This window comes from Eupeodes corollae, chromosome 2, assembly GCF_945859685.1.
Source record: "Eupeodes corollae chromosome 2, idEupCoro1.1, whole genome shotgun sequence".
In the NCBI taxonomy this organism is placed as follows: Eukaryota; Metazoa; Arthropoda; class Insecta; order Diptera; family Syrphidae; genus Eupeodes; species Eupeodes corollae.
The window spans coordinates 23,517,712-23,537,755 of NC_079148.1; the positions used below are offsets into that span (position 1 = coordinate 23,517,712).

Sequence of the window (20,044 nt, forward strand, 5' to 3'; positions counted from 1 at the left end):
GTTGCAATAAAAATGAAGTAGATTTTAATTAAACCAAAACAACAAGAAAACTAAATTAGTTGTTTATACTCCGCAACTCCTTTCTCTCTGCCAGTAATAATTTGATACGTTGCAAATTGTTTTGTTGCGATGACATTCTTCGCCAAGTATAAGCCCCGAGATTCACTTCGAATAGCAAACAAAATAATATTAAACATCCAAGTATTATTATGTGAAGTTGTGTGTCCAAAAATAAAGTGAGATATAGAAGAATTGGGGTTTGGATAATTGTTGATACCACTAGAAATACACTCAAATCAATTGGCTGAAAGGAAAGATAACACATGAATAGATTTATTTAATTGTAATTATTCCATGACTCGATTTATTAACCTTTCTTTTAAGATTCCCAGAATATCCGAGGAATAAGCGAAGAAGTTCAAAAACTACTGCAAGTGAGTAGCCAAATGATGTGAAAATAACTTGACTCGTTTCAACACGATGAGCCTGCAAATAGGGAAAATATTAATTTTGTCATAAATGATAAATGCACATTTTAAAAACATTTTTTGAGATAACTTGCATACTTTGCAATTCTCATTTTTACGATCACTTCAAAATTACAATGGCCCTTTAGAATGTCTTTGTTGACCTTTTTTAATGTATTTAGACATCTTGGATCATTAAATCGTTCGCTTTGAGTCGAAAGTTCGATTTGTTATTTATAATAAGCAACCAGAATTGAATTGACACTTTTTTATCTCCTACACAGATCTTTCGGTTGAATGACATTAAATCTTTAACCTTACAAACTAAGGTATCCCACTGTCGCCATTTGGTCTATAATGAACGCCTACGTTCTCATTTTCGTTCTCTTTTCTATAATCATTTTCCATTTTCTTTGTTAAGTAAACTCTAAACCGTTTTTCTTTAAAATCTATGAAACATTATAAATGCACAATATTTGTTTTCCTTCATACTTTTTAACAAGAAACATAAATATAAGCCTACAAGCAAATTATGGTGCATATTGCTATATATTCATATTTCGATTTGTAAATCCATTTACCTACTCGTATACATTCGTTCTAGTTTCTTAGAGAAGTAGGTAATTTCCGTTTTACGATGATATAAATGCTTTTCACTTTCATCACCACCCCCACAGCATAAGGTTTCGTTGAAATTCAGGAAATCAATCATAATTTATTCAAATTTGAAATTATCCTCTTGTGCAATACATTATTGTTATGATACTAATGGTGGTTAATTTATATGGCAAAAAGCCAAATGTGAATTTAAGTAACATAAATGGATGCAGTGCTTTTGCACAGACATAAATGGAAGGCAGAATTTCTATTATGTAAGGTGCAACGATTTTGTATTTATTAAAAATTAGAATATATTACTTTTCAAACATCTGAAATAATAAAATCGGTCTAAGACATAAAGAAAATTATTCTTTAAAATGTCTTGCTTACAAATTACTTTATTTCTTTAAATATTCTTTAGAATATCAAATTTATTTTGTATGTATTTGAACTAATCTAATCACCTCTCTAAAAGACACTGCAGAGGCCGCTAAAGATCTTTCTCTTCAACAAAAATCACCACTGGCAGTATCGTAGGAAGTTACGTTTACTAAGCAAAGCCAAAATGGTTTCCCTCCACTTGGTCACCCAGGACATAGTGTCAATGAATTAAATAAAGAAGCAGATAAATTGGCCAAAAATCGATTATTACTTCATCCAAGTCAAATCAAGCAATAATTTATAAGCCACTACAGTAAAATAAATAAAGTGTAACACCGGATCGCACAAACTTGCTCCTGTATCCAAAGACTCTCTTTTACAAATAGAACTTACATTTTAAGATTTAGCAAGGAAATAAGTTTCTCATAAAAAATGTAAATGCCATTCAATTTATTAAAAAAATCTGGGGTGTAAGAATTTTTTTTTCGAAAATCGTTAGAGCGTTTTTTTTTTTTAAATTAATTTTGACTATATATGTACATACTCGTACATACACTTCGTGTCACATGAAAAGAGACAAGCTTTTTTCGTTTATTTGTTTGATGATATTTTCAAACCCTTAAGTTTTTTTTTTGAAAAACCCAAATGTATAATGAATGAGGTATTTAATAAGATTATATTGCTAACAATAGGCGTGTACCATCAACTGAGCGCTCCGAGCGCTCAACTATTTTTAAAGTTAGACAAAAAAACTCAGCTGAGCACTGAGATTTTTTGCGGAGATTTCTGAGACAAAAATTTCATGGATTCATTTCTCAATTTGCTTGCTCACCCAAAACAGCTGTTTAGTTGCCATTTGTCTAATTTTATAATTTTTAATTTAAATAATTTCTAAGAAAAGAAATAAAATTTAAACATTTTTATAAATTAATTAACATGAGTGAAGAAGTTCAGCAAATTTTTGAGGTCGACGGGGTGCAATATCTTTTGATCGATACATCCTCACTTCCATCAAAATCTTTTCATGCTCCTCATTCCTTTTTTTATTTCTTATTTTATCTGAAGAACTACTACTGACGCAAAACTTTTTCTTGTTTGTTATCCATTTTAATAGTTTTTTTATCCAAAAGTAACAAAGAATTATCAATTATCAATAGAAAAAATTAATAAATTCACATCAAAAACTACAATTGACAACATATGTTTTTGACAGCTTAGGTTTGTACGGAGATTCTTGTCCCACAAAACGATTCTGCCTCTGCCAATCTGACATTGAGCGCTCACTGAACGCTCAGTTGATGGTACACGCCTAATAATTTTGGATTTAGATGATAAATACAAGTTTTATGGGGGGTTTCCCGAAGAAGGTAATAAAAAGTACCTGTTTTTTGTAGCCCATGAATCTACCTGTAAGGCCCTTTAAAGTAAAGAACATAACAAAAAACCTTATGGTTTAGGTAAATAATGGTTTTATTGAATGGATTTACATAATTTTTAGCATTGTGTTCTGCCTCCTGATTTCTGAATTATTTCAAGTAACCTGTGGTGTATGAATTCATGGAGTGCTGTCAGATAAGTGAGCGAAATTTTGCGCCAGGAGCAGGATCGTTTTTGACTTCAATAATTTCTTCGTTTTCAAATGTTTCAATCTTAGTTTAAATATATTTTTAGTATGCAATTTTGTGGAGTTATTTAATATAAGTTTTACATTTAATTTTCGTTACCAAATATTTTCTCTTTTTTGAGATAGAACCTTTTTGGAGCAATACAAAATATTTTCATTTTATATTTCTTATTCATGCTTATTTTGAGATTCGAACGAAATGTTGATTCAAGTGACTAATTCTATTGGTTCGAATGAATTTTGTTTATTTTGAGATTCGAATGAAAAATATTCATTGCAGAAAATTAACCGAAATTAATCTTATATTCGAGATCAGCTGTTCTAAATGATTTGAAGTTTTGATTTGATTTAGTGTTACCACACTGAATTTAAATTTTTCGAAGAATCTTATTTTTAATTCAGAGTTTGTTAGAGATTAACAGTTTCTGAATTGAAAAATTAAGTGAAGTTGATAAAGTGATAAAGAAATTTCCATGTTGTGTTTATACCGCTTAAAATGTTATGTATATTCGTCACACATGGTCACACTTTTAATTGAAATGAAAACAATCAAAGTTTATAAACTTCAAATCGGTGTAGTTTTTCTTATTTTGGACAAATTAAACAATGGCAATAGTTTTGTTTCTTAATTCTAATGGCTATTGCGCTTCACGGCAAAATTTTTCTAAAACCGGTTATCATCTACACAGTTTACAGAAAAACTCTTTGCTACCTCTAGATTCCCCTCCATCAACCTTATTAAGACTTCTTTTTGTTCCCTATTGGTTGAATAAGAATGTGACTGTGCCCTTTATAAAATAACAAAAATTTCGTTTAATTATCGTATAAAAATTGTTAAAACTTATATGTTTCTTTAGCTATTCACCAGAAAATATCTGAACGACACAAAAATTCGAAAGTCAAAGTTTACGCAGTTATTTTTTTTAAATCGAATCTTAAAATAAAATCTTCTCGAATTCGAATAACTTTCGATAGAAAACGAATCTCAAAATAAGGGTGATTATAAAAAAGACTACCATTATTTTTAGTCTTTAAAAAAATTAAAAACGTTTAACGCGAATCTGCTTAAAATTTTCACTTCCAAATTTGAACTCAATGGACCCAATGGTTTGGGCTGCAGAATTTAGGGACCCACTTTTTTTCGATTTCTCTACCAACGTAATGATCAAAATGACAGTTCAATTTTATTAAAGAATACAAAACATACAGTAGTTTACATATGTAGTAAGTAAAAGTTTTAGGAAGTCTTTCGGGATTTTTTGCGGAAATTTAAATTTTCGATTTTTGACCAAACAATTTGTATTGATACTACTGTTATTTTTTTGGTTTACGTTGTTGGGGCAAGGATACAGTGACACACATGGAATCCCTGGAGCCACTTTTTTCTAATTCTCTTTGATGTGTTTTAGGAAAGCAATACTTTCTTTAGTTCATCTTAAAAACCCACTTAGCCCACTGCTGTTTTGCTTAAGGGTCCTTGGAATAGGTTCATGATTAATCGTTTCGAAAAATTGTAAACGGATTTTGAGTAAGCACCATTAAATAAGTCTTCTAATAATTTTAGTGAAAGTGTCAAAATATGGGAATTTAAACGTGAAAACTTTTTTCTTATTTAAATAATTATTAATACTACTAATTAAAGTAGCACGTATTATACGGTACGTGTACCATGACGAACTTTTTAGTTGAGCGTATGGCGCTCAGGATTTAATAGGAAAACAGGAATAGTACAAAATTATTTCACAAAATTTACACAGGTCAACAGCATATTTGTGCCGGAGATGTGATTACAAAATGGTGATAGGTTTACTAATATCCATTTAAGGAAAATCATTTGTTTCTAAGGAACTTGCGTTTTCGAAGAAGAAAGAATCAATAAACTTGCGTTAATTATGTATTTTGATTTTAAGGTGATCAAAAAATCATCGAAATGCGATTTGTAGAAAACTACTTTTAAAATATCAGCAAAAGAAAACCTTTCAGAAAATGTTATTCATCGTCTTGAACTAAACTCCTACATTCACCCCTATTACCGATGCCGTAAACGACATCAAAATATACGACACGACACTGCACCCCATAAGTCGTTTTCAACTTTTGTCACTCGTTTTGTTGTCGTGTGTAAACGCTAAGTGTGTTGAACGCTTTCATTCAGCATTCTGTAAGCCGAAAGGAAACGTCGGCAATGAAAAAAAAACGACGGTATCTCCCGTTTGAAAATTGGCTCACGACGAAGAAATAGAAATGGAAGTTCGCAAAACTGCAAGTTTCCTTGTTAAATAATTTATTTTATGGAATTTATTAGTACTTTATATGCGATAAATAAAAAAAAAATATTTGTTCACATTTGCAGGTGAAATTAACAAATCAGAATAAGTTTCAGGCTCTCGTAGAAGAGCAACGAGCAGTTGGCTAGGGGATTTTTGAAGGGAATCAACAAAACTGACATAAAAAGGGAATGGAGTTCCATAACTGAGCAGCTGAACAACAAGGTTCCTCTAGTAAGAGATGGTTGGCAAAAGGTTTGAATCGCTTATTTCATTAATGTAAACCAATTTTTAATGTTTGCTTTAATAAGATTTGGACCGGCTTTAAGTTAAAAGTGAAGAAGAAAAGAAGCCCAATTTACTTTTAAATACTTTGACGACTACATCCGGACATACATCAACACGAACTAAGGCTACAAATGCAGATTCAGACGCAAAACTTCGCACTCCACCCTCTCATCATCATCACTATCGCTACTCGTGTTGTAAAACATTTCTACACTTATCATTTTAATAACTTATTTATTTACCAATAATTAAATAAAACCGCATTTGTTAAACAGATTTTTTATTTAGACTTTTTTTTCTTTTTGACAGATGTTTGTTACTTTTGCATCGTTTAAACATCTGCTACAAATTCGTCACGTCGAAGAAGTTTTGGAATGCCCCTTAAAAAACGACACGACAGAGAAAACGATAGTCGTCGAAAAAATGAGACGACATTGGTAATAGGTATGATTATGTTGAGCAAAAAAATCAAAAGTAAATAGGTACTATCGAAACGGATATTTTAGGTATTCTTAATAAACTGATTTAACTATTTTTTGAACCACCCCTATTAAAAAATAACACTTTCTGCAAATATGGGGAAAGAATATGTGAACATAGTTCTTCCCAAAGGCCTCTAGTCAATGAAACACACACTTCCTAGAAAGCCCACTGAATCAATTGAATTTTCGACAATTCTGACATCCTAACGACTCGAAAGATTCAGATTACGAGTGTCTAATTGGCTCGATCTTATATGGTTAACCTTTGCGCCTCCCTAACACTTATTTTGAAGCAAATTCAAAGTTATTCAAGAAAGATAACTGCCATTTAGACCACTTATTACAAAATCTAAAGCATCAACGTAATAATACATTTCCAATAGTTACCTACACAAGATAAAACTTTTTTGCCGAGCAAATTTCACTACTTTAAATTTGAGTTCATTTTCACAGCAATTTATAAATTAACCAAATATAAGTTATAATAGTTTTCTTATTTCCAAGTTCATGTCACTGGGTTAGCTACAAATGGCACATAACACCGAAGTTGGTTGTTTATCTTCACTAAATAGTTACCCATAGCACTTCAAAACTCCTTTTATGAAATACCCTTTTTTCTTCTTATGAATAGAAAATAACTTTTTTCTAAGACAAAACTTTATTACTACTTTGATACTTGACAGTAAGTATCTTCAAACACGCACTCAATCATGAAGAAATTCATTCACAAAAATTTAATGAATCAAACCTTATCTTTTACAATAAATTCTATATTTGTTTATAGTTACATGTATTTTAAGGTATAGGTATAAAAATGGTTTTGCTTACATTGTGCAGAATAAAGAAAACATATGCTAGTGCCCAAATCACAAAAAGATACACATTAAGCCACAAGAAAATTTGTAGAAACAAACTCGAACTGTGACGCACTTCTAAGGAAATAAAAGATAATATAATTTTATTTTTTTTTGTTAAACAAGAGACACCATAAAACAACAACAACAAAAAACAAAAAAACAATTTTAAAAAGTTAAACCTTCTATAGTAGCAGTCTTTTGATTTTGACTCTTCATTGCCGAGAACAACGCAACTTAAACCTACTCTCGAATAAACAAAAACTATCTATCTATTTCTACACTATATTGGTTTTGACCAAATGCGGTTGCTAAGGTATTTTTGTTTAAATTTACAAAATACTTCAGTTGTGATGTGATGTGAATGTGATACTCGGTGGTATCACGAGAATGAGGTGAAAATTCTGGACAATTTTCTATTTCTATTTGTATTTCTAGTACGAGTCGAGTATAGTAGGTAGAAGGTAGAAGGTAAGCTGGTAAGGTATGATGGTTCGGTCTTCGGTTCGTGTTGACTAACATTATGCTATTTATTGTGAACTAATTGAGGGTGGTTTTTGGAACATTAAAATTGAATTGCTGTTTATGTTGTCTGGATGGATGTGAGGGAGGTTTTTGCTTATGTTATTTAGTTTCTTGCCTTAAGTTGCATAGTTGTTTGTATTTATGAGACAAAGTAATTACTCCTGCCTTGGTTATATTTCTTCGAAGCTAGACAAAGTACGACTTTAGGTTGCTTCTTTGGCCTATAATTTAATATAATTGCAAAAGGATTGACTGTTTGTTCAAATTCAATCCATAACTCTTCCATACAAACGGTGTGTGTAATATTTTAAAAGTTTGCAACCATCATCATTATATAATTAAATAGGTTTCAAAAGTAAGGTGGGTCTATCTAGGGCAATAGTGTATTTTTGTAAAAATCCCCAAGGATTGTCAATTTATAAAACATAGGATGGTTACATTGCTCCCGTATGACCTATGAATGAAATATGTACGTAACAAATTATTGTACTTTTCAAATGTGAACGTGAATACGACATAAAACAAAGGGGGGGTCTATTTTGAAATTTCAGGAATCTTATTAAATTCATAGATTGACAGACTGAATTACTTCTTTGCTCTCTTTATGCATACATAGTTACCCGACTACCCGAGTATTCGACTTAAAACAAACGCTTGGGAAATTGTAATTATTAGAAGAGGTTCAACGTTGAAGAGAGCAACATTAAGATTTTATAAGATTTTGGGATTCGAGAAATGAGTGGTATCAAAAAACATGTTTGCTCTGAGTTGAAAGTTGTGAGTTGTGAGGTGATAATGAATTGCAGTTTGTGTTGTGTCGAACACTTTTTTTGACAGTTCATTGAAAACATTAGTTACTTTTCAATAAGGGCGGATAGATGTTGTGTAGATGTCGTTGCGTTTGCTGTGAGGCACGTAGCGCCGTCCTCTTGGAACCACATGTCGTGATGATTTGGCATAAGCAACTGAATAATAAACAAGATTGTACAGATGTTACCAAAACACAATGCCCGTCACGGGGCGCCAAAATCTACACGCGCCAAAAAGACCCTATATTTTGGGCTCTTTAAAAGAAAATGATTTTCTACCTTTTGTATCATTTGCACACCCTTTAATGTCTTTATTACTAATTTGAACATGTTTAAGGATAAAACGAGGTTAGGTAAAAAGAAAAGGTTTTAAGAGGATACATAAAAATGGGAGGGAAAAACAGAGAGTTGGGTAAAGATTTTCCACATTCTGTAAGTGCGGTTAAAAATAAAATATCTATACTTTATAGCATGTTCAAATTGAGCTCAAGGATAAATTGATGGGAATTCTAAGAAGTTCATTTGTTTAATCTAAGAAGTTAATGTTTTTACTTGTATTTAACAAAAAGAAAGGTAGTTTTTTAATGCAAAGAAAATGAGATTAATCAATACCAAAAGCACGCATTTTCGGTTGGGGCCAAAATCTATCAAATATTTTTAAAATAAAAAGTATACAAATCTTACTTAATGCGAATGACATAATAGAGGTCATTTAAAATCGTCCGTTTTTGATAATAAGTACACACTTAAGGGGATTTTTGATACCATTTTTATGATAAGACACAGTGTGGGAATTAGGAAAAAGAAAGACGGTTTGAAAGGCGGTGTCGGTGCATGGTTTTTTGTTTTAATTCTTGAATATTGCAATGACTGGGATAGGATAGATTGTGGCAAAAGGCAAAGCATTCCACATTCATTTAAGTACGGGTAAAGAACGAATATCTACACTAGGCAGGAGGCCTGGGGGAGAAAAACAACTGGCTATTTCTCTAAATCATAATCAAAAACATTACAGTAAAAAGCGTGTAACAAAAAACTATTCTTCGGTGTTCTATCAATTTAAATGCCCTTTGTCCAATAATGTCCAAAAGACTTAAGTAAGTAACAGTAGTACCAGCCAGGAATTATACCCAAGCTTTCAACGTATATAAGTTTTATAGATAATATTTAGATCAGTGCAAAGAACTTATTAAGTGGATTTTATTAAGGATCTTTTGGGTTTTGAAGCTTTTGAGAACCAAACTCTGTCGGAGGTTTAAAATTAGAGTGAAAGGCAAACGTCTTATCTTTGCCTTATCTTATGTTAGGTGTTTGGAGTTACACATACCAAGTGTAGGCTCCTTAAGGCAATTGCTTTTCATGGACAGTGACAAAGGTGGTAGGTTATGTTTTTACCACAGCACATGACATTGAGTTTTCGACGCATTACATTCAACTTGATTTTTGATTCCACCGGATTGCCGGAGACAGAATAGAGCCCTGTGGCACATCAGGATTTATTTTGTGTTTTTCGGACTAAATTCCATTCAATACTAGTTTTAAAAATGCTGTTGGTTTTTTTTTCGGAAAACTAAAAAAAAAAATCTTTTTTCAGATGCAACATTGTGGGTCGATGCTCTTTATTATAGTGAAAACGGCATCTTGTTCCGAGGCTTTGTTGAGGAAAACATTAATCTCAAGATAATTTGTGATGAGCTGGGTCGAAATTCTGTAATTTTACCTTTTCACCAATATTTCTGAAACCTGGAGCTCGCAGAAGCTTTTGGCTTGCAGTTAGGGGTGACCATTAAAATACCTTTCTTTTGATGGATGTATTATCACTACTGCTACAATAACCATACTGTCGGTCATTAAGAAGCTTTCTATCTTCGAGATATTTCTTGAGCTGATAATTAACCAGCGTTTCCATGACCTTGACAAGAAGGGACGTAAGTGCGATCGGTCGATAGTTTGATGACCAGATCTGCCTTTACTGTGTAGTCTATGTAACTTGAAAGCGCGTGAAGATACATTTCATTTTATTGCAATATGTCCTGTTCTGATTGAAATTCGGTTGAGATACTTCAACAAACACAACTTGGAAGAGGGAGAAATGCTCAGCATACTCAACGGCGACGAGGGATGGAATGGACTTTACAACTATGTTATCACAGCACTGCTTTATAGAAAAGCTATTATTGAAGAAGATTTTTAATTATATAAAATAGTAAACAAAACAAATTTTAACAATTTCTGTATTTTTTCAACGAATTCATATTATAATATGTCACTCTGGTAGACGGCCAAATAGGCCATACCAATTAGGCTTTAGAAATTAATATTATGAAATGTTATTATTCTAAGAAATAAAGAAGTCAATTAAACTAAACTAAGTCTTGAAAAGTAGGATAGATGAAAAAGATTACACAGTGGTTTTGCCAGCGTTAAAGGGCAGCTCTTCAGAACAAGAGCGGGGATGCGAAAAAAGTTCGGTCACATACAATTATTTATGCTCCCAAGTACAGTCAGAGACGTAACACTCTGAGGCAGCATTGAAATGGTGGCAAACTGATTAGCAAAGAGATTTTCTCTCTCTAGAGAGAGGCTAAGGTACCTAAGAATTATTTCTGTTTTTTTTTAATGATCAAACCCTAAATGGGACATTGCATCATAAGGTTTTTGCTATAGGTTATATCTTCTCTATGAATATGATGTAAACGTTTTAACTGCTTTATCTGTGGTTGAACTTCGTGAAGACAAAGCAGCAAAAAAGATTTAAACACTTCAAATAAATGCCATCAAAATAAATACTTACATTTTAGTATGGTATGCTTGAATTAAATGCCGCACTCAACCCTGACACTGTAAGTAAAATTGGGTTTAAAATAGATTCATTAGATCATTAAAATGTTGAATACAAATTTTGTTTACAAATACTTACAGAAATTATTTTGATTCAGATAAACTTCGTTGTTGAGAGTATTGGCCAAAAACTGATGACATCTTATGTATGTAACCTCAATAGCATCAATTTGAGAAATAGCCACATAGTTTGTAGAACTTTCAGGCTCATCATCCGACAACGAACCGACTGACAACATATTTTTCGAATCAATTTCCTTCAGACAACTATTCCATTCCATTCGAATTATATAAACCAAATTAAGAAGCTGAAATTAGAATTTATAAAGACTTTCTCCTACAATCGCAATTAATATAAATATTTTTGTTCATACCTGTTCAACTCCAACTTTGATACTATTAAATGTCTCTCCCAAAAAACAATGATCACACACAGTTGTTATGTAGGAATCATGAACTCTAAGCATTTCCCTGATATGACAACATTTATCAAATTTCTCATCTAATTGTTGACCCATCGATTGTAGGACATGGGTCATCAAATGAAAATGAATACATTGCAATGAGTAGATCATCCAAAAACGAAGTTGTTCCAATCTTCGCATTATCAAGTCAATCATTTCGAATGGAGCATATGGCACGGAACGTTTGCGTGATTGCGGGAAGTGTAGACTTTCTAAAGCCCATAGTCCCCATTTAACTTTCAAAAGAAATCTAAACACTTTATTGTACTCTTCGAGGGATTTCTCTGTGATGACATGCAAAAGCTCTTTGCTGATGTTGTAGCCAATTGTTATTTCATCAACAGCTTCTGTAACCTAGGTAAGGTATAAATAACACCTCATCAAAAAAGGAATCCTCAAAACAAACAAAGCATAATATCTTACTTTTGGTGTTATAGATCTAAAAGTCGATTTAATATCGACCCGAAACAATGATGAGAGTTCAGGGAATTTCGAGCACATGATATCATCAAGTTGAACACTCAACAGAAAAGGATTTGCCCAACTTTCTTCAGATTCTATCTTAGAAGAAAAAACAACAAAACAAATAATTTTCAGAACCTCAAAAATAATATGAAGACTTACTTGTACGAAAAGTTTTGAATAGAAATATGACATCAAATCGCTGCACTCAAACAGTAATACTTTTCGGATATTTTGGAAATGTTTCTTAATTTCAAACTCTTCGAGGTACATTTTTATAACAAATTGATTAGCATAAGCAATACGTGCATTTAATATTCGGGTCATTGAGGTAAGAATTATCTCTTCAAGGGGTAGAATAATCTGAGAGGTTCTACTTAATTCATTGAATATTTTTAACGCTGGCGGAGGATCTTTGGTGTGTTGATGAGTGTCTGACTTTTCTGTGGAATCTCTGCTGAGTTCATCTAAATTACATGCAAAAGCCATGAGTAGGAATTCATCATTGGTTGCAAGGCATTCGAATGTTTTGCGTGATTCGTCCGTCAAATTTAATTTTTCCATATCGTCGTCGGCAGTTGGAATTGGACTTGTGGACGGTGTTGTCGATTGTGAAATGCTAAATTCTCTTATCCTTACCCAGACTTCTTCAATAAATTGATCATACAATTTACCTGAAAGAAAAATGTTATGTTAAGAAAAACCAAAGACAAGGAAAGGTTGAATGCAACAACAACAAATTGGTCGGAATAAAAATATCGACGATAATTTAGATTTTGCATTAATACCAATTTGATTGTTAGATGGCACATACGGAGCCATCTATCATCTCTTTACGCCCAGAAACCTCACCAAACATTATAAGCTCCTGCTGAACAGGACCATAGCCGAGTCAGTGATCCAAAGTATGGATAACTAATTTAAGTTTAGGTTTAAGAGCAGTCTTACAGATGAATCTGGCACAACGGTTTAATATAAACCTTTGCTGGGTGCCGGGCCATAGAGACATTCCAGGAAACTGTAAGGCAGGAATAGTACAGTACAAATCATTATACCACATTTCTCAAATGAAAGCATACCAATTTACCCAACTGCATTATATCTAGGAAGATATGGCCCACCTATAATAAAACCCGTACAAACGATCTTCTATGCAGGCCAAGGCAAGACATCACCAGGATTGTTGCGGTTTGTACCGGACATTGGCCTATAGGAGTTCATGCGGAGAAGTTGTGTATCTCCTACAAAACCTTTTGTCGTAGTTGTAGTGACCAAAGAGAAAGTGAAACGATAATCCATTTCCTCTGAAAATGTCTGCTTTGGCAAACACTAGAATGAAATACTTTGGAAAAGCATTCTTTCACGTACTTGATGAGCTATCTGAGACAAAGATTAGAGACCTAATCTTTTTTCTCAATGCGACAAAATGGCGCTATAAAGCTTCTCTATAAATGTTTCCCGTTCTATCACAGGTCAAACGAGTTTTTGGTATCAAAACGGCGCACTAAAGCGCTAATTGGATCTCAGGCTAGGTTGCCTTGAGATCGCCATTTCTACCTACCTACCAATTGCTAATGCAGGACGCTACGAAAAAGGCAAGAACCAGGGGTCAGGTAAATCAAGCTTACACTAGATTTAAGGTGATCAAGGTGCTTGCTATCTCTAAGCAGATCGCATAATAAACTCGATAATCGGTTTCACACCCGGAGGAAACAGTTCTTCATCTGGTCTGTACATGCCCTGCTCTGTCTCAAAATCGCAAGAATTACCTATGAGAATTCTTTTATAACGATATCAATCATATTAATATAATCAGCCTCTCACGTTTCCTAAAGGACTCAAACTAGTTTCATTGAGCTTTGAAGAAAGCCTGAAGACTCATGTGGTATCGCAATGGGCCATTAAATTGGTCTAAGTATGACCTACTCCATCACGGCCAGCCAATTTATACTAATCGAACCTTACAGAAAATCGTGGGCTCGCCACCTGATCTATGGCTTTCATCTACTGCTTTGTCTGAGGGCGTGGATTTAAAAACTTTACGGGACGGAGTAGTATTGTTTTTTATGCGCTCTACTAGACTCAGCCATCTTAGGCGTTGGACTTTTATCCTTCTAGTTAAGTCACATCACTGCTTTTCGTTCCATATTTTCCTCCACTCACCTTCTATACACAAGACCAATCATTCTTCGTTTGATCTCAGCGCTGGTGCTGTTTTCATCGTTCATAGCGGAGCTCACCAACGTCCTATTGACATCACGCTGGGTTCTTTCGATTATGTCAATGTCATCAGCATATGAGAGTAATTGGACCGACTTTTAAAAGACAGTCACCCTTATTTTGAGATTCGTTTTCAATCGAAAGTTATTCGTATTCGAGAAGATTTTATTTTGAGATTCGATTGATTCGAAAGTTTGCTGATTCAATCGAAAGTTCATTTAAAAAAAAAAACTAAGTAAATTTTGCCTCTAGAGTTGATTTGGGAGCTCTGCACAGCGTATTACCTTTGCTAAAGCCTTTTTTGGAAATCAAAAAGGTTCAGTTGAGTTACTGATTTACTTCCAACGTTTATTGAGCAGCGTTAATTGTCCATGGTCATCCTGATCGAAAGTACAGTTCGTCATATGCGTTCTTGAAACCGTTGAAAAGGTAGTGGGTTTTGATCTGATGTTCTTGGGTTTTTTCAGTTTCTGCTGTAATGTGAATATTTGATCGATTGTGAATTTTCTTGGTCGTTAAGCCACAATTATAAAGACCTATGTCACACTAATAAGGACCTATGGTTGGTTTCAGGCCCTTATGAAAGAAAATGGGGGCAAATTTGAGTCCCCCTAAAAAGATATACAACCCAAGAAAGCCAACCCTCATAACCAAGAGCGTCCTAAACCCCAACCGAGGCAACCTAATGACTTGGGGCGCTAGGAGTCCACGCTCTCAGAGACGAAGCGCCGAGGAGTTAAGGTATCCTCCAAGTGCTCCAACACCCGATAAGATTAAGAATTTTTGTTACCCGGGGCTAATTATGTATCAGGGGCTATTTTTAACGTTTTTAAATTCAAAACTCAAAAAATTAAAAGTATCAAATTATGTAGTAATTACAACTTATTAGATTAAATGAGTAGGTATACTTTATAAATAATAATTATTAAACAACCTTTTTTTTCTCAATTTTATTTTTACAAAATCTTGAATCAAAATATTAAATTCGATCTTCGGATTCGATTGCTAAACGAGTTAAAGATGATAATCTTTCACCCAACATCGAAGATCGGTACATATTTTTTATTCTTTTAAGGACTGAGAAAGATCTTTCTGTTCACATTTAGCTACAGGTATTGTTACGAATATTCTAAGGGCTATATAAACATTTGGAAAAACGACAATCATTTGTTTTTCAACGACTTTTGGAGATACTAGCGAGTTGAGCTATGTGGGTTTAAAGTTTATGGGATTAATTGTGAGTTGGGCTATATGGGTTTAAAGTTTTTGGGGTATATAGCTTTCAAGTTTGGATTTGGTGGGGTCAACTAATTTTGGTTTTTAAATGGGATGGGGCCCTCGTTTCCACGGGGCCCGGGGCTGCAGTAACCCCTAGCCCCAATATTAATTTCGACACAGACAATTTTGAATGCGATGTTAAGGAGACTATAGTTGGTATAGGGTCTTCTATTTTCAATACTGAGATTCTGTTCATCGGGCAAACTTTCTTCTAATCATATTTTATAGTAACATTAGTGCGTGCTTCTAACCAAATTATCTCCAGTTGCTTTTAAAAGGTCGGTATTAAGCTATTTACAGCGGCTTTGTTAGGCTTCATGTTAGATATCGCAATCTTTGCTTCGACTACGTCGGGAAGACGGGATTCTTGACTGCTTTCGTCGTCTATATTATGCAATCTTCCTCTGATACAAATTAAATGTTCAAGACTCTAGTGGGCAAGGCAAAGGGGAACCGATTCAAAAAGTCTTTCGTAGCATATTTTATTGTTGTAAATATCGGATCAATGTTTTGTTTGTTTATTTTTAACAATTTATGTGACAGAAAAGTTTTTTTTATTATTTTGCACATGTTTGTTGTTGTTCTTTTTATTTTTTACTAGAGAGTTCGAGAATTTGTTTTTAAAATTTTCTTACCTTTTATGTCCAAGGAATTCCTCAGATCGGAAATTTTATTTATTTGATATAGCAAATTAAGAGTACTTCCAGCTTCCTCCGAATGACTTAGTAAAAGTTTTATAAACTTATTATCTGTTATCATTGTTGATACATTTGATGGCACAAAAAATGCCATTTCTCGATTTTTTGTAAATTGACGTGTTTTTACTTCTGAACCTTCACCAATTCTAAAATTAAAAAAAAATATATTAAATACAATTTTAAAAAAAGTCTCCATTACTCTGAGCAATACTTACTTTTCAACAACAAATTCATTTTGCCAATCATCCAATCGACCATCACTCCACCAAGCTTCAATAAGATGACAGAAGACTTTAACAGTTGTGAGGAAAAGCGATATCGATAGATTTGCTTCATCGGGACTTTCTGAATTATGATTGATATGTAAAAGAGCTGCTAGTAAATGGGCACTAAGAATATGAGCTTAAGATGAAAAAAAAATGATGATGGTTCAACAAAAATAAAGTAAAAGCTTATCTTACATGGAAATTGTTTAGAATCGAGAACAACCTGAGTATGCATGTTATGAATCCTCTTCAAAAGCAACAGGCTTTCTCTTAGGCGAAATTGTAACTGAATAAGTGTGGAAATAACTTGAGATTCTTGTTTTAGGATTGAAGTTTCAGCTTCTGTTATGGCACTGTTAATGGGTTCCAAGAGATCTACCAAATTAGCAGCATAACACTCGTAAGTTATGGGTGACGATGCTGATGACTCAGTGGGAACGTATACGGATTCAATGAATTTCTTCAAAGTATTCATCATTTGTATGTAAGGAATGAAAGCTTCTTCGAGGTAAGTTCTCAGTCCATTCTAAAAGAGTGCGACTTAATGAAGTTCAGGTCTTTTAAGTAAACATTAGATACATACCACACTAACGCTTGGAATTGAAACATTTTCCTGCACTTGAATATCATGTTCTCCTGTGACCTTGAAGAATTTACAATTCTGAGGAGAATTAAACATCCAGATGATTTCCCTCAGCAATGAGTGTTCTGATTCAGTTGAAAGGATCTGCCGTTTGATCAGATTATTGGACGTTTCACTTAGGAACGAATTATATAGTTGCGCAAAATTAGCCTCAGTTCGTGTGCTGGGAATTTCTAGGAGTGTTTTATTCAACGGATTCCACCAATCTCTTTGCACACTCGAATTGAGAATATCTCTAGACTTTCTTCCATCGAATTGTTCAAAATGAGGATCTTTTTGTGGAGGTTTCCAACTGGGAGGCCATTTAATTTTTGAGGTTTTTTCATCGGTCGAAATGGAGAGGAGGGTTTTAACTTCGGCTGACGAGCTTTCGTCTTCTTCATCTGACCAAACCTGAATAAAATAAACATAAAAACATGAGAACTTGCTTTTTTCTTTTCGATTTTTCAATCATTTAAGAATCTCACACTTAAGTCTGAATCGGAGTTAAAACTACAACAATCATCAATGAAATCCTCTTTCAGTAGATTCTTCAAGAATTTCTGTTCCTCGTCGATATGATCCTCTTCGATTACTTTCAAAGCATTCAAATCGATTTGATCTTTGTTTTTACGCAAAGCCCCCACAGGATTAAAAGCTAAATTGAACAGAAATTCCAATATGGACCATGATACATCGACCTCGTAGTGCATAACACAAAGTGGATGTTTGACCAATTCTTCACACAGCTGCTGGAGATGATCGGCGTATTGTGAATAATTGGCCACCCGGAATTTCTCTTGCATTCCTTCGATTTTACGTTTGATTTCATGGCTATTGACGCTTAAATTGCGATGATTTTTAATTATGTGCAAAGCAAATTGTTCGCAACGTTTGAAGTTATCATCGGTAGACTTGAAAATAGAAAATAATTTATTTCTGAAATGATTTATGAAATGTTTCTTAGAAATCTTACCTCGAATTGGGTTAGTTGTTGGATTAGTTTTGGAAGGTTTTCTCGTATTATTTCCTGACGGATGTCCTGGGTATTGTGAGACATGTTTTCGTTTTATTGTTGGCTAGTATATTCTTAATATTAAAAGTTGAAATTTTAAATATTGGATTTTAATCACGAAAATAACAGATGTTTTTCCATATTTTTAAATTATAATGGAAACAAAAAACAAAACAGTACGGAAGTGACAGTTACAATATGACATAGCAATTAGATGAGCAATTTAATGGTACTAGTTGTTTGACAGGAAACTACTAAAAATTAATAAGGTTTGTTCAATGAGGCTGCAATGTACAGAGTATAACAGTTTTGTTTTAAATGAGTTTTTAGGTTTTTTTTTTTCATTTTTTTATTTCTTTTTTTTTAATTTATTTATTTTTATTCGGTTTTTATTTGAAACAGAAAAAGAACCAATTTTTGTATGACTACGGTTTCTTAAAGCCGTAATATATAAAGTCTGTTCTATTGAAATCCTCACTTAATTTAACAGAAAATATCAACATTTTACGCGTGCATCGATAATAGAAAGACGCCATTTGTCTAAAAACTTCTTTACTATTCTTTTCAGCAACAAATTTATAACTTTGTTCGAATGGCGGCATCTTTGAAGTTTCTGGTGCTATTCTAGTTATTGTCATATTTATTTGGTAAGCCGGAAATTTTCTCCAATATTTGGTGAAAGTTATGAGTATGTTTTTAATATGATTCACTTCAAACTTTAAAGTATTAATCTCTAAAAGCACCAATTAGCACAATACATATACAAAAAAGAAGATGATAACTTCTTATTAGAATACTTAATAAAATTCAAATGGAAGTTTTTGTAATACAAACTGTAATTTTAGGAATTAAAATCAAGTATTAAATAGTAAGCTGTTTTCTCTCAAGATATTTGAGATGTTAGATCATTTTCATTTAAGTTTTAAAAAACTGTAAGAAATGTCATTCTTCGTATTAAAAAAATGCTATTTTTTATTGTTACAATTATCGAGATGACAAATATTTTGTTGAGGGTTTTTGATGTATATTTACTTATGGGTAATTTTTATGTTGTTTTTTTAAATAAAGCACTCGCTTATGTTTGTTTGTTTGTTTTTTTTTTTTTATTATGCGCACACTAAAGGGGTTATGAATACCCTTATAATGATTAATCACAGTGCGAGCAATTAGTAGGAAAGGAGGATAGGATTAGTAAAGAGAAACCGATGCATATTGATTTTGAATGTCTGCACATCGTGGGAAATATTGAGCCTGGTAAAGCATTCCACATTCGTGTAGTGCGGCTTTAGAAAGAATCTCTGTTCTTAACAGTACGTCTACGTCCGAAATTGGGCTCTAGGGTAAACTGATGGGCATTCCTAGCAGTGCGGGTATTAAGGTTGAATTGTTTAAAGGGAGGAATGCAACTGGCTATTTCAATAGAGCATTGTTTATAAAAGTAACGATGAAACAATGACAGACATGAGACCTTGCGACGGTGTTCAAGAGAAGCAAATGTCTTGGTAAGAGAACGATGTCCAATCATTTTTAAAGCTCTTTTCTCAATTCTATCCAAAAGACTCAAGTACGCTATTGGAGCACCAGCGTAAATATGAGAGTTATACTCAAGTTTTGGACGAATAAAAGCTTTGTAAATTATAGCCAGATCAGAAGGGGTAAAAAACTTCCTGCAACGTCGGAGAAAACCTAAATTCTTAGCAGCATTTTTGGCGATGTCAAATATGTGAACACTCCACAACAAGTGGTTTGTGATGCACATACCTAGGACAAATAGTTGTTCAGTCTCCTAGATGCAAGTACCACTCATTTAAGTGCAATAATCTTACTTTCTCCAAAACGATGTAAAGATTTGTTCCACTGTTCGGTGAGATAAACCATGAG

At 33.3% G+C, this 20,044-nt stretch overlaps 1 protein-coding gene across 1 annotated transcript; it reads right to left on the reverse strand.

Moving 5' to 3' along the window:
- Positions 1–44: 44 nt before the first annotated feature.
- Positions 45–18,332, reverse strand: LOC129944388 (gamma-tubulin complex component 5). Its single transcript, XM_056053769.1, has 13 exons — positions 18,125–18,332; positions 17,637–18,062; positions 17,110–17,562; positions 16,722–17,052; positions 16,476–16,662; positions 16,198–16,406; positions 12,227–12,738; positions 12,026–12,163; positions 11,513–11,956; positions 11,218–11,446; positions 11,092–11,138; positions 373–486; positions 45–304 (listed from the first exon to the last, which is right to left on the reverse strand). Exons 1-11 carry the CDS (start codon positions 18,206–18,208, stop codon positions 11,095–11,097), a joined length of 3,057 nt encoding a protein of 1,018 aa, XP_055909744.1. The 5' UTR covers positions 18,209–18,332; the 3' UTR covers positions 45–304; positions 373–486; positions 11,092–11,094.
- Positions 18,333–20,044: the final 1,712 nt, after the last annotated feature.